Here is a 25876-nt window from a genome sequence, read left to right as displayed (position 1 = left end):
ATTACTTCCTGTTCATGCATGCTTTGAACAAGTCCAGTTTTGGTAAAGCACTTCAGCTAAGGATAATGGTACAGTGGAATTTGAAAGCTGAGTAATCTGCTCATGGGTTCTAAGGCCATAACCTGTAAAGATGGCAGTGTTTGGCTGATACATGATAAAACATGCACAGAAGGGGTATGCTTAGTTTTGTGGTCACATTTTTCTCTCCTGATTGGATGTAGTTGGTTTGGTCCTCCATTGTTACAGGCTAATAAAATGTGTAAGTTTACAGTTTGTGCATGTTTGGGATATGGGGCCGGGGGTCTCACTCTTAAGCTTTGTTTCATTCTCCAAATTGATACAAACACATCTAGTTAACTACAGTGTAATTTACAACTTGACTACCAGGTCTATACCAGAGTGTCTTTCAAAAAATTTAGCTCACGATGCTCGTATCATATACGTAAATGCTTGTACAAAAAGATGGACAAACATTTGTGGGTTTTGATTGATATGTTACTTTTGGCCCTGTCTTCACGCGATACACGGGATTTCAGCGCATCCATCTTGGTCTTGGGAAAGCGAGACTGAGAGCTTAATGTAAACAGAAGAATGAGAACGGGAGAATACGGTGTTTTGGTATGTGGCTAGCTAGTTTGCTAGCTAGCTAGCAAGCACAGTTCAGAAGGATTGACAATAGAACGGTTAATACAAGCGAAAACATCAATAGCAACCCAATTTCTTTAGGAAGGAAAGACTGTTAGTTGAGAAGTCCGGGGGATTTCGACAGAAAAAGGCGCTGACATCACTGCTTGATTGAAGGGACACTGTGAGAAAACTGCTAACGTTAACAAGCGCTTTAGCTAGCTAGCCAACAAGGTAGCAAGCAGGCTAAGTGCTACTCGGTAAGTAAAGAATGGGAAATATTTTCCTTTCATGACAGGTATTACAACGTTAACAATTGCTGCTGATGTAACCTAGATAGGCAGCTAACGCTGACGTTCGCGAAAGTCAATTCGATTTCTTGAATCGTTCTTCGGAAAATGTAATGTTAGACTGTCACTTGACATTAACACAACGTTAGCGCATTTTGCTGATCAAATAGTGTTTTTTTAACGCTATTTTCGAAGCTATTGTTAGAAATGTATTAGCACTAGTGCTATTTAGATACATGAACATTCGTGACTTTTCTTGTCAAGTTGGTTAATTTTACCAAGCTACATTGCCACGGTAACGTTAAGTTTGTTGGCCAATGGCTGGCTATCGGTGCTAACGTTGGTTAACACTAACGAACTGAATTGGCCAGCTAGCTAGCTTCACAATCAAGTAAGTAAGCTTAGCTAACTGGAAAGTATAACGGTCTAAAGTTCGATTGCGTTAGCTAGCTAGCTAAAGTAATGTGAATATGACTCAGTCAGGCAAACCAATCTGGCAAGGGACATGCAATGCATGCAATGTTAAACTGTAACTTGTTCAGCGACGTTACTAGCATATCGAGGAAATATCCGACGCCCTTGATATGGGTAGTTCGCCAGTTAGTCTCACAATGGCATATCATCAATGGATACTGACTGATTGTCTTGCTAGTGTTAGGTTGTCTTGTGTGCTCCTGTTATTTGTTGTAGGCTGACATTGTTAGCGAACTGAAATGTTAACTTTGCCTATTGTAACGTGTATGCTCTGCCAGAAAAGCTTGTAGTTATAATTTATTCCTCGGAGAACTAGCCACATCGTTTGCCAGTATATAAAAAGTGATTCGCCAGTTAGCTATTTAATTGAAATAATGCCCGCAACTCCACACCTATCCTTTTTTTGTTTTTGTCTTTGTCTCATTAAATCACGTGTCGTGATTGGTGCGTTGCCAAAACTGGGCCCACTATTAAAAGGCTTAGCTACGTTATTTTACAACAGTGTTTTGCAAGGGAAGTATTTACTACACCGCTTAGTGCATGCAGAAACACGAAACCTAAAATCGAAAAATTGTGGAGCCAGAGAAATCAATTCCATCTGTCCGAAAAATTGCCTCAAAGGTCTTCAATTTTACAGCCACTACTGTCACCCCAGACTAATTTAGCTAGGTATCTTTAAATAATTTATTTTGACTGAAGTGTTCCATCGTTCTGTTATTCCAGCATTTCAACAGGTTGATGAAATACCTGTATATATTGATCTAGTACTGCTATTTGTGTACACCTAGCTCACACTTGGCATTCACGTGCTAGCCTATATCTCTGACAAGATGACTCCACTTCTGATGTTATCTACACATTCACTGCAAGCAGAGGACAACAGCAACGCTAAGAGAACCATCTGAGCTAATCTGATGCATTCCGATCATCACTATGGGTTTCTGTGGAATGTGTTTGGTAGGGCACTTTATTGGTCTGTTCACAGGCTTGGGTGAGCATTTTTATACTAAAGGGCACAGTGTTATGGTTTGGGTGGGCAGTTTTGTACTAAATGGCACAGTGGTGTGGCTTGGGTGGGCAGTTTTGTACTAAATGGCACAGTGGTGTGGCTTGGGTGGGCAGTTTTGCACTAAAGGGCACAATGGCGGGGCGAGCACAGGTCTCCTCCAGCAGGTGTCACCTGCTTCAGCACCATCTTCCTCCTCTGGGTGGCTGAGTTCCACCACTTCCTGTCTGGTCTCGGCCTCTGCATCCTGTCTCTGTTCTGCCTCCGCTCTCTTTCACAACATTAGCACTTGTTTGCACAGGGTCTGGGCCTGTTTATGCACTTTGAACAAGCTGACCCGAGAGCAGGTCTCACCGCACTAGATTTAGCTTCACTGTTGGTTTTCAGCACCAGCTAAGGCCAATGAGTGTGCCTGTCCTGTTTTTAGGTCAATTTCGTTTTTTTCGTGCTTGCAAAACAAGGACATTTTTTGGCTGGCGCCACAAAAGACAATGCAATGGTGCTGTTCCACTTTTTCCCAATCTAGCAATACAAGGTTATATAATGGTTGATATGTATCATATACTCAGTGACCACTTTATTACGGACATATTTGTTCGTTAACACAAGTAGCCTGCTCCTCAGTGAACAGTAAATCATGTGGCTGTAACTCTGTATATAAAGCATCCAGACATGGTGACGAGGTTTGGTTGTTGTTCGACCAAGCCATAGAATGGGCAAGAAGCGTGAGCTGAACAAATTTGACCGTGGTAGTTCTGTGGGTGAAAACACCTCGTTAATTAGAGAGGTCAGAGGAGAACGGGCAGACTCGTTCAAGCTAACAAAAAGGCCACAAACGCTCAAATAAGAGCTGCTTACAACAGTGGTGTGCAGAACGGCATCTCTGAATGCACAGTATATCAAACATTGAAGTGGATGGGATACAGCAGCAGAGGGTTATGCAGGGTTCCACTGATGTCTGCTAAAAACTGGAAGATGAAGCTGCAGTGGGCACATGATCACCAAAACTGGACGACTGAAGATTTGAACAATGTTATCTGGTCTGATAAATCTCAATTTCTGCTGCAACATGCAGATGGTAAGATTAAAATTTGACGTCAACAGCATGAATACGTGGATACTTCCTGCTTTGTGTCAGTGGTACAGGCTGGCGGTGGTAGTGTAACAGTGTGGGGAATGTGCATCCCTTTATGGCCACAGTCTACTCATGGATATTTCAACAGGATAATACAGCTAGTCACAAAGCACACATCATCTCAACCTGGTTCCACAAACATGACAGTGAATTCAGTTTATTCCAGTGTCCTGTACAGTCCTGCAGCACAGGGGAAATGTATGATGCTATCGAGTCAGCATAGACCAGAATCCCTAACGAATGTTTCCAGCACCTTGCTGAATCCATGCTGGGAAGAATTCAGGCTGTAGGCCTAATTGATGCAAAAATTGGTCCTACCCAGTACTAAATGGGTGCATTTGATAAAGTAGCTGCTGAGTGTGTGTGTGTAGTATGTGTATATAAATGGTAGTTTAGCTTCATAGAAACACGTCTACAGTGAGAGGATATATCCTGAACTGTCATCTTCCTGGTTTTCTGGTTCTATGCAGTTCTCTGGAATTGAAAGGGCTTACAATGGCATACCTGGCTGTGGCACTTGTAGTGCCAGTTCAGCTTTCATGTGACCGATGGCACAGTTGGAATCAAAAAAGAAAAGGAGACATGTTTTTCGTTGAGGCAAATGTTTTTTTGTTTTTTATTCGAACGGAGGTTTGAAACCTTCATATTATGCACTCAGACTAAACCTGTCCTTGTGCTTTATGTTTCAAAGAGCAGCCCTTAGGACCTGTGAATTGAAAGTCCAGTTGTCTGGTATTTTGTTAGAGCCTTTAAAGTTATTTATGTGCTTATCTTTGGTCGTGTGTAATAAATGCTGGATTGTTCAGCTAGGGGACATGTTTTTTTCATGAAAATAATGCAGAATAATTAGTTATTATTTGAAGAATATCTCCTCAGAGCTAATATTGCCACATTTGCCACTATGTGTTGGTTCTTGAGCCAGTGCTTCAAATAGGTTCCAAAGTCATTTTATTTAATTTTGTAATATTTAGAGTATTGAATTGAATCATTCAGTTTCCCTACAAAGCGCATAATCTAATTTGTATAATTGAAGATTTATGAACGAAGTTTGTGGCTGTGTTTTTGTTCTGGAAGTTTCCCCATTGTTAAGTGAATGATTATCAGCAGTTCATTTGAAGCTTAGTTTACTGTCATTCATAATGTGCATGTGGCATGCTTCATCTTTAGAGGTCTGTGAATAGAGGAGCTGTGGGCTGGCTTGCGCTACATTTCCTCCATAAGCAGTTGTAAATACTCCCATCTGGTTAAATGTGTTTAAACTTCATGGACGCTGTAAACTGCATAGTGGTTATGGAGTCTTGTTTTGCACTCTGACCCTTGTGTGTTGCATTACTTTTAAAATAGTCTCATAATGTGTCTGGCTTGAATTAAATAAACTGTAATTAGGCCTCTGTGCTCTCTGGGAAAGAGCCAATGGCCCCCAGACGAATAAAAGTGTCAGGTTTAACATTTTTTAAATAATCGCCTGGTTGGTTGCTCACCATTTGTCTGAGTTCCCAGCTATAGTTCAGTCTTGCTAGCAGGTTTTCTGTTTGCCTGTGTTTTTACATTTGGGTCTCTGATGCTATGCTGGCTGTGTGGAAGCATTTCATAGGCAGTGTAATCAGCCGTAGTCAGTTTCTCGGTACCCTCACAACCATACGCACTGATGCTCAAATATGGTATCGAATTGATTTTGGCTTTCGATTTGCTTTTTCACTGATATGGTTTTTGGGAGGAATTTTCATTTTTATTTAAAAAAATTCATTGATTTGAAAATGTCGCGTTCCTCATCTGCTGAGCTCTATGACTGACACACTAATGATGAAAGAGGTCACTTGGTCTAGCATGGGGAAACTTGTGGCCATTGGGTTGGAGCTGTAGGTTAATGTCTGTCACAATGGTATGTTGTAATTGGCTCGTGATTGAATCACTTTTAACAGTTTCCGTCATGAGCCGTTTGGGGAAATGTTAATGTGTCCTTCGGCCACGCCCAGCCACAGAATTTTCCGTCATTCCTGCACAGTCACTGTGTTGATGCATATGGTTGATTAAAACCTTTGTGATTTCCTTGTACTCTGTAATGCGCTGTTGGTTTTGCTGTGTCGGTCGGTGCTTTTTATCTTCCCCAGGGAGTTAGGACACTGACTCCCAGCCATCCTTTCCCTGTCCCCCCCCCCCCCAGGCCGTTCCGTTCCTTTGGCCCAGTGCCCCCACCCCCTGTCGGGATGACGCGTTGGGGTTCCTGGGGTATGGGAGCCCGCCTGGTGGTGCTGATGGTGGCTCTGTGCCTCTCTCTGTCGCCCTCTCCTGGACACGCGTACATCTACGCCGTGAGTCTCACTGCCTGTGCAGTACAGTGGATCTCTTGTTATGTTCTTTGTGAGTGTGTCTTTGTCCTCTCTTTCTTTCCCTCATCCTGCCTAACACAAAGTGATTCTTGTGAGGTGTGGTTGGAATTGAAGGGCAGTGGGAGGCTCTTGTGTGTGTGTGTGTGTATGTGTGTGTGTGTGTACTGAATAATAGACCTCACCCTGTACTATTGTCTAATACCTGTAAAATCATATCAAAATGTGTTTTTCTATATTGTGTTGAGCACAGCCATGCTTCTCATTTTAATGTGTCCATCATTGATGAAAGTTTCCCAATCTGTCTGTCACACAGCATTACAGCAACAGGACGTCTATGGTGTTTGAAGACCTGCCTGCTCTCTTCGGGAACCAGCTGCCAAAAGATGGATTGCTGGTAAGTGAAAGAGGACGAAAGAGAACGTGAAGAAAGAGGAATTTATAGTGAACAATATGTAAAATTAGTGAAAATGGTTAAAATTAAAGAAAACAAGTCTTTCAGGCTTCATTGCGTAGTACTTGACCCTTTAAGTGGCAGGAGGCAGGTAAAGTAAAGATATAATTAAAGGATACTGTAGTTTTGTGGTGTTGTGACTGCTGTGTCCATGCATGGTCCTCCGTGTCCATTAGGGGGTGCTGGTGGAGTCTCGGCCACTCAACGCCTGTCTTCCCATCGAGCCGCCGCCCACGCCGCTCACTCCTATCTCTGCCAACCTCACCAAGTTCATCGTCCTCATCCAGCGCTTCGACTGCAATTTTGACATCAAGGTATCTCTCACTCGAGCCTGACATGCTGGCTGTCCAGTGTTTGTGTGACTGTCTCTCAGAGTGTCTCCTGTGAGCGTATGCCACTCAGTGTCTCCTGTGAGCATATGCCACTCAGTGTCTCCTGTGAGCGTATGCCACTCAGTGTCTCCTGTGAGCATATGCCACTCAGTGTCTCCTGTGAGCATATGCCACTCAGTGTCTCCTGTGAGCATATGCCACTCAGTGTCTCCTGTGAGCGTATGCCACTCAGTGTCTCCTGTGAGCGTATGCCACTCAGTGTCTCCTGTGAGCATATGTCACTCAGTGTCTCCTGTGAGCATATGTCACTCAGTGTCTCCTGTGAGCGTATGTCACTCAGTGTCTCCTGTGAGCATATGCCACTCAGTGTCTCCTGTGAGCATATGTCACTCAGTGTCTCCTGTGAGCGTATGTCACTCAGTGTCTCCTGTGAGCATATGCCACTCAGAGTGTCTCCTGTGAGCATATGCCACTCAGTGTCTCCTGTGAGCATATGTCACTCAGTGTCTCCTGTGAGCATATGCCACTCAGTGTCTCCTGTGAGCGTATCTCAGTGGATTCCCTCTCGCAGGTGCTGCACGCCCAGCAGGCAGGGTACAGCGCAGCCATCGTTCACAACATGCACTCAGATGTCCTGCTCAGCATGGGCTTCAGCGATGGTGAGGCTCCTCCTTTTCTTCCCCTCTCTCTCTCTCTCTCTCTCTTTCAGTGTACATAAGTATTATTGTGACAGCATGCACACGTGGAAGATTGTACTAGACTATTCACTGCTTGCTTACATACAGTCCTGTGATAAAGCCTTGATATAATCCAGCAGCTGTAATGCTTGTCATTTTATGAATGAAGTTTCCACAATTTCTTTCATATGCCCCTGTGTTTTGTTGTCAGGGACCACTCAGCTTACACAGTCTGTGGAGGGGATATTCAAAATGATATTCTCTGACAAAATGCAGACAGCGTGTCCTGCAGTCACATTTGCCTCTCTATAACTGGCTGTTTTTTCATGTGGAAACATGGGCTATGGAAATATGGATTAATAGATTTACCTACCCTGGCACAGCCTGTGAAATATTTGAATGAAGTGGGTGACTGTTGCCGTTTCGGTTTCCCTGCAGAGAGCATCGTGCAGCAGATCGAGATCCCATCAGTCTTCACCAGCTACACGGCCTCCCAGCTGCTCAAGAGCTACGTCATTCCCGAGAGAGGGTGAGGGAGCCAGACGCCTGGCGTGTGTCCTCACGGACGCACCACGCCCCGTCGCACGTCCTCACGCCCGTGGAAAATCTCACACACAAATCATAGAATTACTTTACATTGCAGGCATTTAGCAGCCACTGTTATCCAGAGCGACTTACACGATTTTCTACATTTACATTGCATCCATTTATATGACCATTTATATACTGAAGCAATGCAGGTTAAGTACCTTGCTCAAGGGTACAACACAGGGTTTCCCCCAGAAAAGTTGTTAAGCCCGGGGACAAGTATCTTTTGACGGGGGCTGGCGGCCCGGCGCGGGCCAGGGGCCAAGTGTCTTTTTTGACGGGGGCCCGGCGTGGGCCAGCGACAGACTGATGGCAGTATTAAGGTAGGGCCCATAGTTTCTGTGATAACAGAATCAGGGATGGAATCGCGGAATTGAGAATTTAAAACAGCTGTAATACAGATTCCATAGGGCCCTACATTAAGTCAATGCTAAAAGCTGACTGGAGATTTGAAAGTAGGACTACGTTATGTGAATGTTATAAATAAGTAATTTATTCAACACACATTTAAAAAATCAACAACTATTTACAGCATAGCAGAGTCCTACAAAGAATCTGACAACAATGTACAGTCTTGGAATGCTGTGTTTTCAACAACAAAAGAAATTAAATAAAATAAATAATATCAAAGTTTTGATTGGCTACTGAATCTTACAACAAGCCTTGGAATGCTAGGCACATTTAAACATTTAAAAAACTGTCCAAAATAAATGATAAACTCAAAAATGCCATCTAACCTGTGCTCGTTCAAATGACAAAATCTGCGTATTCCACATCTTTGCCATGGACATTTTCGGAGTGTGTACGTTTATCCAGTTTTTAATATGCTAATGTCGATTGAAATGTGCACAATTTTGCGATGCAAATGTTTTTCTCGTCTAAACTAATTGAGGAGAACTGTCTCTATCATATTTAGTAATATGTCATTTCTAATCAAGTACAATAATTAAAAACAAGTTGACACCAATAATAACGTTAGTCAGATTAAGGGATTTTCTGCCTGCTCATTTTTCAGCTCAGCACCCATAACTAGGACACCCTGTGGTTTTCTTTCTCTTTAAATACAAGACCAGGTCAAAACCTAGTATATGGTTTTGAGGACAGCCCCGCTATTGCGGTCCAGCCAAAAATAACTAGCACTTTGCTGTAAGCGGTGGTACAGACCATTTGACAGTTGGCTCTTCTCCATTGCTCTTAATGGTCTACAAGAAAATACAAATAATTTGAAATCCACGCCTGCAAATCCATTATTAAAATACTTGGTAGATTTGTTAATCACCGCCGATGGCATTAATTTCTACTTGTTTAACGTGACTTTCGAAAGGTTAGCTAGCGTTGTCGTAAAATTTAGTGTCAACACATTACTACGGCTGCGGGCTGGCACTCTTCATGGTAAGAAGAAATTTTAGGATAGCGCTTCCAATATTGCTTGTGTCGAAAGTGCTGCGACGGAAACAGCGATAGATGTACCCACTAGCCACATCTGTCCAAAATGTAAACAAGTAAGGCAGTCTTCACAGTCGGGGAAAATGTTATGACAGCGTCACCCAGCGAGTGAACGCCACAAACGGCGGTGGTGTAACAGTTATTGGCTCGTTACTAACTGATTGTGGCGAAACCCTACGGTGAAAACTTGCTAGTTTAACCACCCCGCTCACCCCCACCAATTTCAAAAACTGAACGGATCTACACGAATCACACAGATGACCTATTTTGGATTCAAAACGGCGAACGCCGAAAAGCGACTAGTTTGCAGGTATGCGTGAAGAGTGCCTGACCCTCAACCATAGCGTTTTTCCCAAAAGATGGTATTTCTAGATATAGCCTAATTTTGCCGCTGTGTTAACACATTTCTACGTTTACGTAAGAAGAAATTTTAGGATTTTCCGATTTTTTTTGTGTTGAAAGTGCTGCGACGGAAACAACGATAGATTTACTGAGGAGCCATCTGTCCAAAATATAAACAGGTCCGGCAGTTTTCACGGTCGGGAAAAAATTATGACAACGTTGTCGTGCACATCAATGTCATCAAGCTAACGTTATTAATAAACAAGTGAAGTCGTTATTTCGATGGCTGTTAATAACTCATGTAATGTTACAATGTTTCGAATGTTACATGCATGCTACTAGTTTAACGTTCCCTACACACTGCTTAAGTTAATATAAAAAGAATGTAGGCCTACTACCAACGAGATTAAGTGATACCGCGGAGGTTTGTAACGAGGTTAGTTAGCCTACTAAATAAGAAATGGTGGCTTGCTAGGTAACGTTAGCTTGTGATAGTTGGAAGCGTCAAGTGTTGAACGTTACTCTACTCACAATGAGGGTAAAGAACACGGATCTCAGACCTGCTGTTTTCCTTTAGTGCGTTCACGTTTTAACCAACAGATGTAGCTGGTGAGCTTTCCAACCAAAAAACATCTTTAAAATACTTTTTTTTTTTTTAATTCCCCGATGCTTAGGCCCAGCGGGCCGCCGGAACTTGCAATACACTGGTGGAAACCTTGCAACGGCAAGTGTTCAACCTGGGAATTGAACCTGTGACCTTTAGGTTACAAGACCAGCTCCTTACCCATTGTACTACACTGCCGCCCCGTAGCAAACACAATTGCACAATTGAACAAGCACATAGTCTCGCACAAATGCAAGTGCGTGGGCACAGTGTCACAGTGCAGTATATATAGACGCAGACTCTCAGCACTCGTGAAGCCTACGAGCGGGGAGCAGCAGTGGCCATGGAAGATTAAAAGGTCGCATGAGGACGCGTTGGACTGCACCTCGGACCACGTCAGGGTTTCGGGTTTCATCTCCATCTAGACACAAGTGTGGTCCAGTTCGTCTCAGGTCAAGGGCAAATATTTGACGCTCAGCTGAGGCTTTAGGGCAGCAGGGTGGCTTGTATTCCTGTGGCTGTACAAAATAATCAGGAAGAGACCTTTGAACCGCGTGAAATCGACCCACAATTAAGCGACGCTGTTAGTCCTGAAGAATGTGAAAGCTGCTCCGTCCCACACGGATGGAGCTGGTCTCCATCTGCTCGGCTGCCTGCGTGAGTGTTTCGGCGTGGATGTCTTCATCCTGCTGCGGACCCAGCCAGACCCAGAGGTCCAGCTCCCCAGTAAAGGGCAGCCATGTCAGCAGCTCTCCGGGTGCAGCTGCAGACGCTAACTGTTCCGTTTGCTTTGCAGGGCCTACGTTGTCCTCAGGCCCGAGTTTTCCTTCCCTCTGTCCTACTATCTGATCCCCTTCACTGGAGTGGTGGGCATCATCATCCTGGTCATGATCACCGTCCTGGTAAGAGCGGCAGCCCCGCAGTGCTGTCTGTTTGACTCCTCCCCCTCCCAGTCCTGCTCTCGTGACAGCCGAATATGACACCTGCGTCTCCTAGCACCAGCATTTACATATTTGAATTTTCGCCTTTGGACATATCAGAAATGCTCTCAAAACCGACTTGTAAATGTTTTTACAAACAAGGTGGCTAACTGTGCACAGTGTAGATACAAATAACTTCTTTCAACTGTGACACATTTTTCTGTGTTCATATTTTTATTTTCAACCAAGACAGAAAGGAAAATTATTTTTTTTTTTTTATCAAGTAACCTGATTTTGCTCCATAATGTGAAATGTAATTTCAAAAACCAAGATTGCCATCCTTCAAGCTATGTACCTTACCTATTTGTCTGGTTCAGATTGTGCGCTGTGTGCAGTACAGGAAGAGGATGCGGAGGAACAGACTGAGCAAAGAACAGCTAAAGAAGATTCCTGTTCACAAGTTTAAGAAAGGTGACCACCCACCCTTTGCCTCTTGTTTGACATTGCCTTTCTCTCTGCATGTTTGATCTTCTCCACCAGAGGGCGCTCTATGCACCAGTGCTCCTGAACCATAAGCTGCTGAGTTTCCAATGAAAGAACTACAGTAACTTGCAAACACAAGGACTTCTTCACATATATACAAACAAGCACACTGACAAAATTATGCCTGTGCACATATAAGCACTTTGATCTGCAACTGTGTGCATACACAGCTGAGCTCAGACAGAAATGTAAGACATGCATACAGCATGTATACCTGTGCATGTATGTGCACGTGGACCAGCCAGCGCACACACATCTGGTGCAGCTGACTCGAAAGTAGGTTTCTTTGCTCTGAACACCAAACGGCGATACGATTCAGAGCGAGCTGTGGGTCTAAGTGGTCGTGTGGAAAGGCCCCATTGGCACCGTGGGTTCAGAAGTGCATTTCCTGCCTTTCACTCTGCTTTCAGTGAGCTTGGCCGACAGAGATTGCAGTTCAAATCTGGCTGGTACACAGGGCCTGCTTCCTCTCCACAGTTTTATTTTGTGCTTTTTATGATGCTTTGCTTCATTTGGCCAGCTTCCAAGCCAATATATTCATGCAAGTACAGAAACTAGAGTCAAACTGACTTTTGTATGTTGTGTGAAGGGTTTAAAAAACCATTTAAGATTGAATTGGGGTGTAAAATCCTGAGTACGGACATTGGGTGGTGTTATTAGGTGTGGGCGGTGTGACATTAGCAGCATTCAGGAGTCAAACTATTGTCATGTCACACCCCAGTTCTACAGACGTGGCAGTATGTCGTGAAGAGGGACAATAAAAGTATTGATTGATTGATTGATTGATTGATTGAGAGAATGTCAGTTCAATAACTTGCAGTGATGGCAGCAAACCATAGGGGGAAAATTCTGAATTTTGAGCGTGCTTGTACGTTCATGTGTGTGCTTGAGCACGCCAGCATGCACACGCGTGTAAGTTTGGAGAAAGCAGGTGAGTGAAAGTGACAGGAAGTGCAAACGTTGAGCTCCCACTTCCTGTGTGATACCAACGCTCACACGCACACGCATATTTTCCATTTATTTTTTTGTCTTGTTTTTATGTACTGTTCTTGCTGGCCTCTTTAGCTGTGCCTCTGGGAGACTCAAGTAAACTTTAAGACTGTTTACAGCATAATGTGTGCTCTTACTGCAAAACTAAATGTGTTACAAAGGCACTCCCACATTTCCTGTGGCTGCTGCTCGGCAGTAGCTAAGAGTTTCCACTCTATGCTAAACACTCGGTTTCTGCAGTTTGTTAATGAATATGCAGATGACTTATCTAAGAATAGGTTTTGACATTTTCCACTTGATCGACCTTGATTGACCTTTATTTGTAGATTTATTTGTGCCTGGGTTTGCTTTTGTAATGACAGCGTGATTAAAAGCCTCTGGCAACATTGCATGGTAACAGAAATTGAAACATCTGCATTACAAGCTCTGCATGTTCATCAGCGTGTTTTACCTACATGGGAATTTCCTTAGCAGGGTATGTGCAAAGGAATCTGGGAAAAGGTCAGAGGTCAGCAAAGTTGTAGTGAAAGACTGAACGTAATTATCGCTTGTGGTAGATGGAGACCCTCAGTCTTTGTGCAGACAGGGAGATTTCTCATTCCAGAAGGTCATTTTTATAACAAGGGAAGCCTGTAATCACCAAATAATCACTGGGACTTCTGCAGCTATTGGTCTGCAGCAGAGGCCGTGACTCGCGCTAACACATATGTTTGAGGGTCTGGCGTTTCTGCTTCGGGGAGTGAAAAATGATATCTGATTCTGCGGGTGTGCCTTCTGGCCGTGTGCTCGCTGTCACTTCCCTCCCAACGGGTCTCGCTTCAACCTAAAAATGTGTGTGGGTGCACGATTGTGTGCACGATTGTGTGCGTGCAAGTGTGTGCGTGCGTGTGCGCGCATGTGTGCATGCGTGTCCTTCGTTGCTGCCAGAGGCAGCACGCATTTTATTCCTTTGGGTGCATGGTGATGTTACAGTGCAGTAGATCAAGCTGTTCGAGGGGATTAAGGCCAGACTCTGAGATTACAGGAGACTGACTGCTTTCCTCTTTTTAACAGACCAGCAGTGTAAAGCCAGCGGTATGAAGCAGCTGGCAAAGCTTCCGGCCGAAACGCTGTCAGCTAGAAGGCAGATGCTTCAGTTCTGCTCTGCCAGCCTAAGTAATGCTTATCTTTCACATGCAGGGTGTATGATTCAGGCTTTTTCGTCACCATCGCTCCTTGCAATTACTTTTAGTAATGAACTACATGCTTTTAATAATGAACTGCAGTTAACTGTGTGTGGCAGTTCCTTCCCCCTCTGTGCCAAGTTCATGCAGTTCTGCTTCATTTTATTTACTTCCCCATTTACCTCCCTTGGCCATCAGTCGCCCGTGTGCTAAAAGAGCAGATGGTCCTGTGATGGTGCTGTGATCGGTCTGCAGCAGTCTAGAGTGCATGATGGAGAGTAACTGTACCCAGAATGCACTGGCTGCAGCCCCTGAGCTCCCGTAAGACTGCTTTCACTCCTGTGCCCAGTGTGACCTGATACCAAGGTGTAGTTCAAAGCCTTTCACACCAGTGTAACCTGTGTAACATTCTCCCTTATGTCTCTTCTGGGATGCAATACAAGCTATTAAGCGAGAGCAATTTATGGGTTATTTAACCAGACACTTCCAGTAGACAGCCAGGGGGACCTTTAAAAAGGCCTTCTCTTGTGTGTCACGGCACTCTCCACCCCCTGGAGTGAGAATTGTGGAAGTAATACCGTTAGCTGCTCGCTGATAGTTTAAAAAAAGGGCAAAGATTTTCAGTCTCTGTTCTCTCTCCCTCCCTTTCACTGTGTGTACTTCCCCTATGTTCAGGTCTGTTAAATTTATGGGGGAAATTGTGTCAGGGGAAGTGACAAATTGACAAAAAAATAAAATAAAATTATTTTGCAATTTAAAAAGTGACATTTCTATGAACTGTAACGTGGATTGCCTTAATCACGCACTGTCTGAAGATTTACCCTGGGATTTGGGGTACATCCGCAAGGTTGAGACTTTGTGTCATGGTGTCGTAACTGGCTGCAAACGTGGCCCAGGGTGCAGGTAGCGGGAGAATCGATAGTGAGAGAATCGCGTGACTGTGGAACACCAAAGATATTTCTAGAAGTTCTTCCACAGCTCCTGCTACTCTGGCTTCCAGCTGCTGGAAACGACCAGTAATGTTACTGAAAGGCAGTGCATGCTGTACCTGATTCAAACATAAGCTAACGCGCACTTTCAGTTGAGAGTTTTTCTGCATATGCCTTCTGAGGATATTTTCCTTCCTAGATGGCTAGTATTTTGTTGCATCATACCTGATCTGCTATACATGAATCTTTTAGCTCAGGTGTGAGCTCTGATCAGTGGTGTAGCTGGCAATGTTTCATGAGCAGAGAATGACCTGCATTGTCAGTGCGAAGTGGAATTTTCCACTTTTCTCTTCTCTGCCGTGCTTTTAGTATGCATCTTCTCATCGTCACGTCCGCGCTAGTGGACTGTGTTCTGTGTTAATAATAATCGGCCTGAAAGCGGTTGCTGACCAATACTGTGTGTGTGTGGTGAACCTGGATGACATTTGCGCAGAAACTCCACCCTCAGTTTGCATATCCTGATCCTTTTTTTGGAAAATGCGCGAACGTGAATGTCTAGACCTGACCCGCAGGATGATATAATTTCTAGACTATTGCAAAGGTGCTTAAAAATTCTCTCTCTCTCGGTCTCTGTCTCTCTCTGTGTCTTTTCTCTTCCCTTCCCCCCCTCCGTCTCCTTCATTCGCTTACTAGGTTGCCTAATAAGGACATACTCCGCAAAATTGAACTGTCATTTCCTTGTCAGTCTTTAAAATCAACATGTGCAGAAGCGAAAAAAAAAAAAAGACAAGAAAAAAGCGTCAGTACAGAGCAAACCAAGATGGGTTGAGTGCTGGTTCTGACCACTTCCTCTCTCACTCCCTCGCTTGCTTGAGTCTCAAAATGAGTCAGGAAGTTAACAAGCTTCTCTTGAAGTCGTTAGCTACGGGAACTGGGTGTGAGAGTAACCAACATAAAAATACTGACGTTTACCATACTAGCTTATTTTAAGTCTTGCAACACTTGTTCCTCTGTGTAATCCCAAGCACATTGTTCATTTGAAGAAATTCCCCAAATATGCTGAAATGTTTGTGATAAGGGTACTCTTCTTCTGAAGGAACCCTAAAAACACATCTGAACCCAGTGGGTCTAAGTAGCATAATTTCTAGGGTCCCCAATATCCACAAGACAGAAAAGCAGTTCTTCTTAGCAAGATACTAGGTTTTGTCTTATTCTCAGTTTCAGATTTTTGTGTTGTGCTTTGCCTCTCTGCTTGATTGTCATACATTTTAGGCCCAAAAAGCAAAAGAACACGCCGGAAGGACGGAAGTTCACAAAGAGGTGCTGATAAAGTAAAGGAGGCGTCTCAACTCACCGAATCAATCGTTCACTTGGCCCTAACATGGCGCAGCCATTTTAACTTTAGGCAGCAGTGTCCCTTAAAGCAGCCCTTCCCAGATCACTAGCTAAGCGCTACCACACAGCACGTACAGCGGTTTTTCAACAGAAGCCTCTCTCTCTGTCTCTCAGGTGATGAATATGATGTATGCGCCATCTGCCTCGATGAGTATGAAGATGGTGACAAGCTGAGGATTCTGCCCTGTTCACATGGTAATCCTTCCCGTTTTTCAAGTAACGTTTCACGTCCAATTTATCATTGGACGTGAAATTTGATGCTGCGAGGGGAGAACTTTTTTTAGCAGAGAAGTTATGAATTTTGACAAAATACCGCAGCTATTAAAAAAACCACCTAATTTCCAGAAAGGTGCAGGAAAAAAGGGAAGTAACTATTTCTAATCAAAAGGCCTGGATATTCTTTGAAAGGTTCCTTGCTTGACTCAAAGTTTTTTTTTTTTTTTTTTGATAATTGAAAAAAAGTGCTTAACATTATTATTCTGGGCAATAGGACTTGAAGTGTGTGGCCAGTAGGCCAACTTCTGTTCTCTGCCTCAGCCTAATGTACAGTTTATCCGCAAGCCTAAATGTACATGGTCAGAACTCAGGACTGCATTCCCTGTCTGTACACAACTTTACATTTCTCCACCTGTGTTTAGCCTACCACTGTAAGTGTGTGGACCCCTGGCTGACCCAAACCAAGAAGACCTGTCCCGTGTGCAAGCAGCGCGTGACCCGGCCCAACCCCGAGTACTCCGAGTCCGAGTCCGACGGGGAGGCCGGCGGGGCGGCGGCCAGCGATGAAGAAGGCGGGGCGGAGGCGGAGTCGGAGCGCACCCCGCTTCTCCGCCCCTCCAACCCCGGCTCGCCCTCCTCGGGCAGCCCCGGGGCCTACGCCGCCACGGTGACGGCGGCCCAGTGCCTCGGCTCGGCGGCCTGCTCCGACTCGCCCATCCTGGGCCACGAGGGCTACTACTCCCCGGAGGAGGACTCGGCCAGTTCCGACGGGGACGGGGACGGCGACGGCGACGACGCCAGCCTGTCGGACGGAGACACCGCCCACCTCCTGAGGAATGGCGCGATCGGGGTCTGAGGGGCCGCGGGGAGTCGCTCGTCTTCTCTGAGATTTCCCCGAGTCGCGCTGCTACACGTTTCTGCTGTCTTTCGCTCACCACCGTTTCTCACTTCTTTTCCAGACCTCCGATCCCTTCTGCTGCCTTTTTCGCCTGTCTCCATTCCCCCAACCCAGCAGCAAAATCTGTCCCCAGTTTCAGTATCCCCACTCACTCTGTCTGTCCTGTGTCTGTCCCTATCTCTAAATCCATTTGATCTCACTCGGCACTAAATAAACAGTTATGGGCACTAATTAGTTTGCAGGTATAGGCTTCATCTGTCTCAATGCAGCTGGCAGAAAGTAGCCATAATTGTGCCAGGGGAAACTCAAGCTCAAGGAAAAAATTCAAGCTACTAGCTAATTCAAAAATTAATGTTTGATGGCGTCATTGGCAAACAGTTTCTTCAAGTGAGGGATTTTTAAGTTGAATCATTTGTCTGGGTTTACAGATGCTCCAGAAATGAGTCGGTCATTAACTGAGAGCAGTCCTGCTTTCTACTTTATATATTACCAGATAGGTGAAATGGCCATTGTGATATGGCCTTGCACGCTCTGTGTCTGTGCACGAGCTTGAACGTGTTCGAAAGGGGTCGCAGCTGTGGCTCCTTCGGAAGTCAGGCATTGATCTCATGGTATCTTTAGCAGATGCCTTTTTTAACCTGAAATTGTCATCTGTTAGGTAGCGTAAATCAACTTAATTTTGGCTGGGATCAGTGGTATGTGGCCAGAGCGTAAAAAACACCCGATTTATTTGCCCAAACATGGAAAAACATCTCCTATTGTGGAGAAATTTGCACTCTTTTTTTTTTTTTCCCCAAAAATATTTTTTTGCTGCTCAGACTTCATTTTTGTACAACCCCCCTCTCCCCTTTCATACATTTGGATTGTAATGGATTTTAGGCAGTCCTCAGTAGCACACAGATGTGTCCAGTGTCCACTGTCGGGCACCTTAATGTAATATTGAGAAATGTTTAGTCTGTTTGGTCAGTGTTGTTTTCATGTGGCCTTTGTAATATTTGAGTTATCTAGAACCTTCTAGCTGGGGAGGGAGGGAGGAAGGGGGGGAGGAAGGGGGGGGGGATTGGGGGATGAGGTGTACTACAGATAGCCAGCCCACTTTGGTGGTCATGGTAACAAGATTCTTCTGCTTTCTGCCTAAAAATGAACAGGCCGAAACTTGTCGCTGAAGGAATTGCTAGCACTGTCTTCACACTACTGCGGCTGCTTACCATTTCAGGCTCACTACCTTCATGTGTAACATGACGCTTAAAATGTTACCTTTACTGTTTTATCTTTGTTTTGTTGCTCTTTTAGTGATGTTACATTTATGTTCTGTGTTCTAACTGTACCTGTTCAGTCCCACACTAAAACATCTTTATTTCTTATTTTTTATATAGATTTTGGGTGGGAGTATCTGATTTTTGGAGGAGAATTGATCTACTTGGAAGTAATTGATTAATTCTCTTGCCCCTTTCCCTGTTGTACTGTTAATGCAATAAGGACTGTTTTTGTTTTTTTAGTAAGTTTAATCCAATAGCGCAAGGTGTTACATTTGGCTTGTTTTGTATGGATGTACAGTAATCTTTGGAGGGGATCTTGTGGAGGTTGGGTGTATTCTGTTGCAGTAGGACATTGTAAGTCTGTCATTCTAAAATGGAAGGTTTATTATGGGCAAATATTACCATGAACAAAATAAACTAGTGAAACACGCTCTCAGGAACATTACACTTTGATGAAAAAACTGTCATGATGATTGAAATGCAGTTCACCAGACCGCCACAGTATGTTAGTGAATTGCCATGCAGATCAGTGTAAAAGGTTCTTCACCATTACGGAGTGTAAGGCCACAGGTTTCTGTGTTCCGGCTGGAAGAGGCTTGACTTGGTTATGCGCCACACACCCATACATCCATATCCAGGCACACGCCTACACCCAAGTGCATTTCACATTTCGTATGGATAACTGTGGTTTGGATTTTCGTCTGAGCATGTTGTTTTCTTGCTGGCACCGGGTACTCCAGTGCAAATGGGTTCAGCACAAATGTACACTTCTTATACAGTTGGAATTGATTCCTTTCATCGTTTGCAGTCAAGGCAAACCCAGCTCTGGCTCTGGCTCTTCTCTGTTAACCTCTTCATATGTTATACACCTGTGAAGACCAATATATGGTGCTCTAGCAACAGCAAGTGTGAGAAGTTCCTGACTTTGCACAATAATGAATGTACTGGTAGAGTTCCCTTTGTGACTCATTAATGTCTCATGCAGAATTCACCAAAATGCAGTGCAAGTGAACGATCGGCCTCAGATAAGGGCATCTTCTGTCTGTAGCTGCAGATTCATGGAATGGCAGACATGGCCCAGAGACCAATAAGCTGCAAGATGGCAGGAGAGCAGTCAAAAAATCTTAATGTTAAGCCACTATGGAGCAGTTTGAATTAATCTAAGCATCGTATACCTGAAACTGATAACATGGGTACCTGAGGTACATGAATGTGTACAGGTATCAAAAACCGATGGCTCTTCAAGGCTGCCATTTGCTTTTTTTAAAGACTCTGCAGCATAGGTTTCACTTTTGAGATGCCACAAAATGGCACTCCTTTCGAGATGCCACAAAATGCATTCCAGTGAACTTGAAATCAGTTTAGTTTTTTCTGTAATATGTTCAATCCAGAAATCACACCACACCTTTAAATTGTCTTTTGGCTGTCAAAGGTGTTAAGTACACACACGGTGCTGTGGTGGTCTTCCAATTAAAGCACAGAGCTGTTTCACCTTGACTTTTAAATAAATGAAGTTAGCGTTACCGATTATTTGTCTTTATATTTAGCTCATAACTAATTAAAGTAGAAACAATAGTACATTGACTTTAATTCCAACAGTTTAGGTTTGAAATTGAACCCATCTTACCTGGAAGTTTACTGACTATATGAAATCACTATTTACATTTTGATATAGACTTTGACGTTCTCAACTGTCAATTTTGAATTAACTCCGCTTAGATGTGATTAGATGTGTGGTTGTACATGTGTTTTCATCACTAGTCAAGTTGGTTTTTTTTAAGATGATAATATTTTCCATCTTTGGATTTTTAATTCAAAAAGATTTCTAGCTGTGACACTAGTAACAGGAATACAAATAACAATAATCACAGTTCTTGTTCTCTAAATGGGGACCAAATTCTTACTGTGTAATGATACTAATGAAATATCTTTATTTTTTACTTGTATCAATGTGCTTTGTGTCGCTTTATGACTCATAACCTTCTGACCCCTCCAGCTTCACCCTGCATAGATTTTTATATTTTGTATGTATCTTCTTTTAGTCTGTGCCATAAAGAGAATATGACCGATTTATGATGACTCATGTTCTCTCTCTGTTGTACCTGTTGAGCCTGGCCAGTTTGACCCTTTTGTACTCTCAACACAGTGTGTCTGACCAATGGTGAAAATGGTGATGCTCTAAATGAGAAGGCTCGTGCTCTATGAAAACTCGAGTGAATTTATTTAAAAACAAAAACCACCTAAGCTGAACATCATTTTTACAGAAGCTTTCAAAAACTGGGTTAAAGCCAAAGAGAGCTTAAGTTGAGTGGACGTGAAAGGTTCTTGCACCATAGTTGGGGCCTGAAGAGCTGTGTGCTGTGCATTCCTGTTACATAATATGTGTGTTTGTGTCTAGTCACTGGCTTTTATGTTGACCTGTCCTGAAAATCCCACTCTGCTTTACATGGTGAGTGAGTCATGGGTGTGTTTGTGCTTGTGTGCATGTGTGGTAGGCGAGTACACCTGTGAAAATGGTGCCTGATTTTTATGGTGCCTGTGGATATTACCATTTCAGCCCTGTGGAAGTTTTCACCTAGAATTATGTACAAGTCAGGATCGGCCTCGGGCAGTGGAAAGTGAGTGTGTGTAGCTTCACTGCATGAGAGGACGTGTTTGTTCGGGTCACAGTTTCTGATTAGCAAACATGTACCTGTGCTGTGAGACTCTTCCCCTGCTGGTAGGAATTAAGAACTCAGTGATTCCCCCCCCCCCTCACTGTTATCACTTAGCGCTGTGATCATGTCTATGCAGGTCTGCTCCCCTCCCTCCCCCCTTCCCCCTCTCCCCTCCCCCACTCTCTCTCCTGGTCTCTCCATGTACAGTCTTGCATATAAACTCACACATTCTAGGTTGTGCTGCAAATCTCTTCAATCCAAAAGGATGTGAATGTGTGTTCAAAAAGAGATCTCTCCCTACCCGTTCTTGATAAGGATTTCATGTTTGAAGAAGACCATTTGCCCTGTGCCATAGCATGGTGTCTACCTGCTCACAATGCATGCATCTCTTCAGACTAAATATGAGTTGGTGCACTATGCATGTGGCATTTGAATACATTTGCAATTCAAACTTGGGCTATAGGATAAAGCAGACAGGGTTCCCCTCTCCTTGTTGAGTTCTGAGAGTATAGGTATGATGAGATGCCCGTCCGCCTGCCTGTTCAGATTTGTGCTTCTAACTCTGTCTCTTGCTCAGTATCGGTGTCTTTTGTGTTCTTTTCATCTGTTCTTGGTGCACCCACATTGACTGAAGATGAGAAGGGCTGAATACATTTCATCGGTCTCAATGAACCTGCTGTTGTTTAAAACACACTTTTAGCAGCTGAATTATTATCACCACTATTGATTTTAATATATTTAAGTGAGATAATCAGATCTAACCAATCGGTTGCCATTTTATAGATATTCCAGACCTGATGTTGGTCGGCCAGCTTATTCCACTACTGTGGGGTCACCAGGTATAAATCTGCAGGCTTTCAATGCATAGGCAGAGAGAGAAGAAAAAGAATGAGGACCAGTAGCAGAAAAGGGCAGGTCTTTAGGGAGAGCTAAAGGCTTATGCTGTATGTATGAAAGGTGCAATTGAGGTTACCTTAAGCCAGCATCACAGTTTGGGGACTGGGGCTGTGGTCATTAGACGGTAAGATGAGAAAAGAGAGGCTAAAAAAAAGCACATGGGTAGAACAGTAAGCATGCAACCTGCTGAAAAAGTTTGGCGCCCATAACCGTTTAAAGCAGGCATGGTTGAGAGCCCCAACATTCTGAGGGCAGGTGAGGGTGTATGCACAAATGTAAGAGAATACAAGGGAGTGTTTGTATCGAGCGGAACGGTTAGAGAAGTCTCATGACAACAGGCTGTCAAGTCACCCGTATTTCCTCTTCTGCTTTTGTGTCTTGGGCTGAGCCTTCTCATCATGTCCTCAGCTGGAGCTTGTAATACCTGCTCGAGGTCCAGCAGAGATGTCGGCAGTGAAAGATTCCATTATGCAGCTGAAACAGAATCAGAGCAGGACAAGGTGGAAGGGGATCCAAATGTGAAAACCTTTTTTTTCTGGTTCCATTTTTCTTGGACCATGAAACCTTTTCCAACAAAAGTCAAAGAGGCAAAAAGCAGTAGACAGTAAAAATGATGGTAGATATGATGTACATATTCGTGCACTTCTGGCAAATACTCACATAGCTTATAGGGCCTTCACTGTCTTAAGAGTTACTGAAATAATCATGGTTGTTGCTCATGCTCAGGCTCATGCTCAAAATCCTTAATGTAAAGCCACTGACTTGAGCTTTGATGTAGGTGCCATGGGTAAAGAAAAAGGCATCTGAAACTACTGTATTTAAGGCCATATTCAGTGATATTATGACTGATTCCACACATTTTGGGGATGTACTTTTGACAGGCCTGTGGCCTCTTCCTCTGCAAATAATCACACGTGTAGTCCATGGCAAAATCCCATTGGCTAACCATTGCTAAATCATGTCACCAGGCAAGAAACTTCTGCATTTTTACAGTCTGTCTGCCACAAGAGATCAAGAGGATCATGCCGGTTGGTATTCATTCTGGAGCCAAAAAATGAAAAAAAGGTGAAATTTTAAATCGTATTCGGGGTCACCACAATTTCAATCATAATCTCCCTACCTTAGCCAAATAGATCCTAAATGACTAATCTGGTCTGATGGACCTTACTTCCTCACCCTTCCCCTTTAACGTACTGTGCTATCAGTTTATCTCTTCTCTCCAACTCTCTGGAGATCTTTTAAGCTGAAAGACATTTCACCTGGAAGGCATGTTGATGATGCCATAAGATGCTATGTATAAAATCAGGGAACTATGTATGAAAATGGCAGTAATTCCTACATGGTTGACATGATATGGATGTAAATACCCTCAAATTAAAGTAGACAGCAATTTAACCTCATTCATTTCAACTCTAATGTACTGGAGGACCTTAAAGCAAGCTGGAGGAGTAAAGTAAATTTTTGTTACAGCTGTCAGTCATTTGTCAGAGTGGATGTGTCATCATACCATGACACCTGGCTTTGTTGCCTTGCTCCTCATTATTATATTACTGGTGAATGGGGGATGGGGATGGCTAAAGAACTTGTTGATGAATACACAGCAAGACTACCAGACAGACACCACAGTCTTGTCTGTATTTTTGAAGCTGCAGTATATGCAGTTAGACAGATGTCCCATGCGTAGGTACACCTGCAAGGACAGTTATGATTATATATAATGTGAATACTAATCGAAAGGAGGTACATATTATTGAGACTAGTTTTAGTTTGATTTATACATATGGAACAAACTTCTTTTTTTAAATGAGAGAGCGTCAGGATTTTTAGAGGCAATAGGCATATTGAGATATATATTTGTTATTCTGGGTCATGTATACTTATGTATGAACTAATGATGGCAGGTTGGCCTGTAAGAGAACAGCTTATGAGAAGTCTCTACAATTACTGAAAGTGTGTCCATGTGTAATTAGAGCTGCTATGTGTACCACGAAACAATTGTGTGACAGATCTTTCATTATGTACACAACGTCATACATTTGCTGAAAGAAACAAACACATCTGCATCCTTATATCCTATATTTGAATCAGTTTGTTGAATTGTACATTTCATGGGGCAATAACACATAGTGCCTCAGTGGTGCATGAAATATAGAAAAATCACACACACTTCGACTGATTTGTAACAAACTTATCTGTTGCAATAGATTTATCTGACACGTCAGTACTAAGATTTGTGAAGTGTTTTTCTTCATGTTCACATGCTTTCTTAGAAACAACCACCTCTTCTCCCTGCACAGTGTGTCTTGTAACGCTGCATGTTATCAGTGTCAATAGAAATCATCAATGAAACAGTTACCTAGTTGGCCTGCATCAATATTAATTAACCCAATCACATAAAGGAACAGAAGCAATGTATTTCCCCAGGGTCTAGTGGCTTCCGCCTTCTCCTACTCTGCAGAATTGACATGCTGATTTGAGTAAGACAAACAGGATGTGGTTACCCCCTGTGTCTGTAACGAGCAGCACGCACATAAGGTTCTCAGCCTTATAAAGACATCAGCCAATAAAGTCGAAGTGGCATATCATGGGTGCAAGAAGTCGACTTACTTTCATCAAAACTGTAAACATTTAACCGCTGGACCCAATATTTTGTTGATTGGAAAAAGGTATCTTTGTTTTTAAAAACTGCAATTAATATTAGTGCTTGACTTAGAAGTCAACTGGTGTTTTCCAATTAAAGACCACTGCTTACTGGCTCTTCCACACTACTGATTTTCACAGCTGCCCAATGTAAACCACGCTCTCGCTCAGAGACACACAGCCAAAGAATGATCCCCATGATTGAAGCGTGCTGCTACATGTCCTGTGTGGAATTGCATAGATTTGTGCATTTCTGATAAAATGGCCTGCCTCTACCTGCCTCACGCACTAAAGCCTGCAGCCACACCACTGTGAAATTTTCCCCAAGCCGAATAGATGAAGCTAAAGTGTGGGCTTTGTTAGTACTTGGATGGGAGAGCTTCTGGGGAAACTAAGTTGCTGTTGGAAGTTATGTTTAGGGCTAGTAGGGGGCAGTCCTCCCACTGAACCAAAATTGAACCCAGGGCCCCAGTACAGTGATGGGAAGACTGTCATAAATGCCGTTGTTCAGATGAGATGTTAAACCAAAGTTCTAATCCACTGTGGTTATTAAAGATCCTGTGGGACTTGTTGCAGAGTACGGGGTTCCCCAATGCCCTGGCTATTTTGGCAACATGGTTTTCTTATCCCGCATTTAAACAACGCAGCAATCCCTATGGTAAGTGTTCTGGTCCAAAAATTGCTGTCATGCATTATCCAGGTGAGTGCTACAGATTGATGATAGTCAAGGTGACTTACCCCTTCATTGTAAAGTGTTCTGCGATCATGCAACAAAAAGGGCAGCGTAAATGTAAAAAGAACTGTATTCTTGGCAATGGTTTATTTATTTACTTATTTATGTATTTATTTATTGCTAATTGTTTAAATCCTTGCTGCCGGGATATAGCCATATACCAGTGGAAAACATTCTCAGTTGTTTGCAATGTATATATATACTCTGAGCTAATCCAAGCAAAGGGGTAGCCTAAATACATAACATGCGATATTTGAAATGTATTGTCTTTCAGTTTTAGAGGGGGTACACCATGATATGGAGGGCGTTAATTATGATAGGCTCTGTCAGATCTACC

The 25876-nt window shown here is 43.4% G+C and overlaps 1 protein-coding gene across 2 annotated transcripts; it reads left to right on the top strand.

Annotated features, from left to right (window-relative positions):
- The first annotated feature begins 555 nt into the window (after positions 1–555).
- On the top strand, positions 556–20685 carry rnf167 (ring finger protein 167). 2 transcript variants are annotated; one of them, XM_064329014.1, is made up of 10 exons: positions 556–884; positions 5694–5841; positions 6173–6253; positions 6487–6624; positions 7214–7301; positions 7758–7848; positions 11096–11201; positions 11597–11690; positions 16354–16434; positions 16878–20685. In XM_064329014.1, exons 2-10 carry the CDS (start codon positions 5737–5739, stop codon positions 17309–17311), a joined length of 1218 nt encoding a protein of 405 aa, XP_064185084.1. In that variant the 5' UTR covers positions 556–884; positions 5694–5736; the 3' UTR covers positions 17312–20685. The 2 variants fall into 2 exon arrangements, with proteins under 2 accessions (XP_064185084.1, XP_064185085.1); XM_064329015.1 differs by lacking the exon at positions 556–884 and adding an exon at positions 1282–1305.
- Positions 20686–25876: the final 5191 nt, after the last annotated feature.

This window comes from Anguilla rostrata, chromosome 3 (assembly GCF_018555375.3).
Source record: "Anguilla rostrata isolate EN2019 chromosome 3, ASM1855537v3, whole genome shotgun sequence".
Classification (NCBI taxonomy): domain Eukaryota; kingdom Metazoa; phylum Chordata; class Actinopteri; order Anguilliformes; family Anguillidae; genus Anguilla; species Anguilla rostrata.
This window is presented reverse-complemented; position numbering and strand designations above follow the sequence as displayed.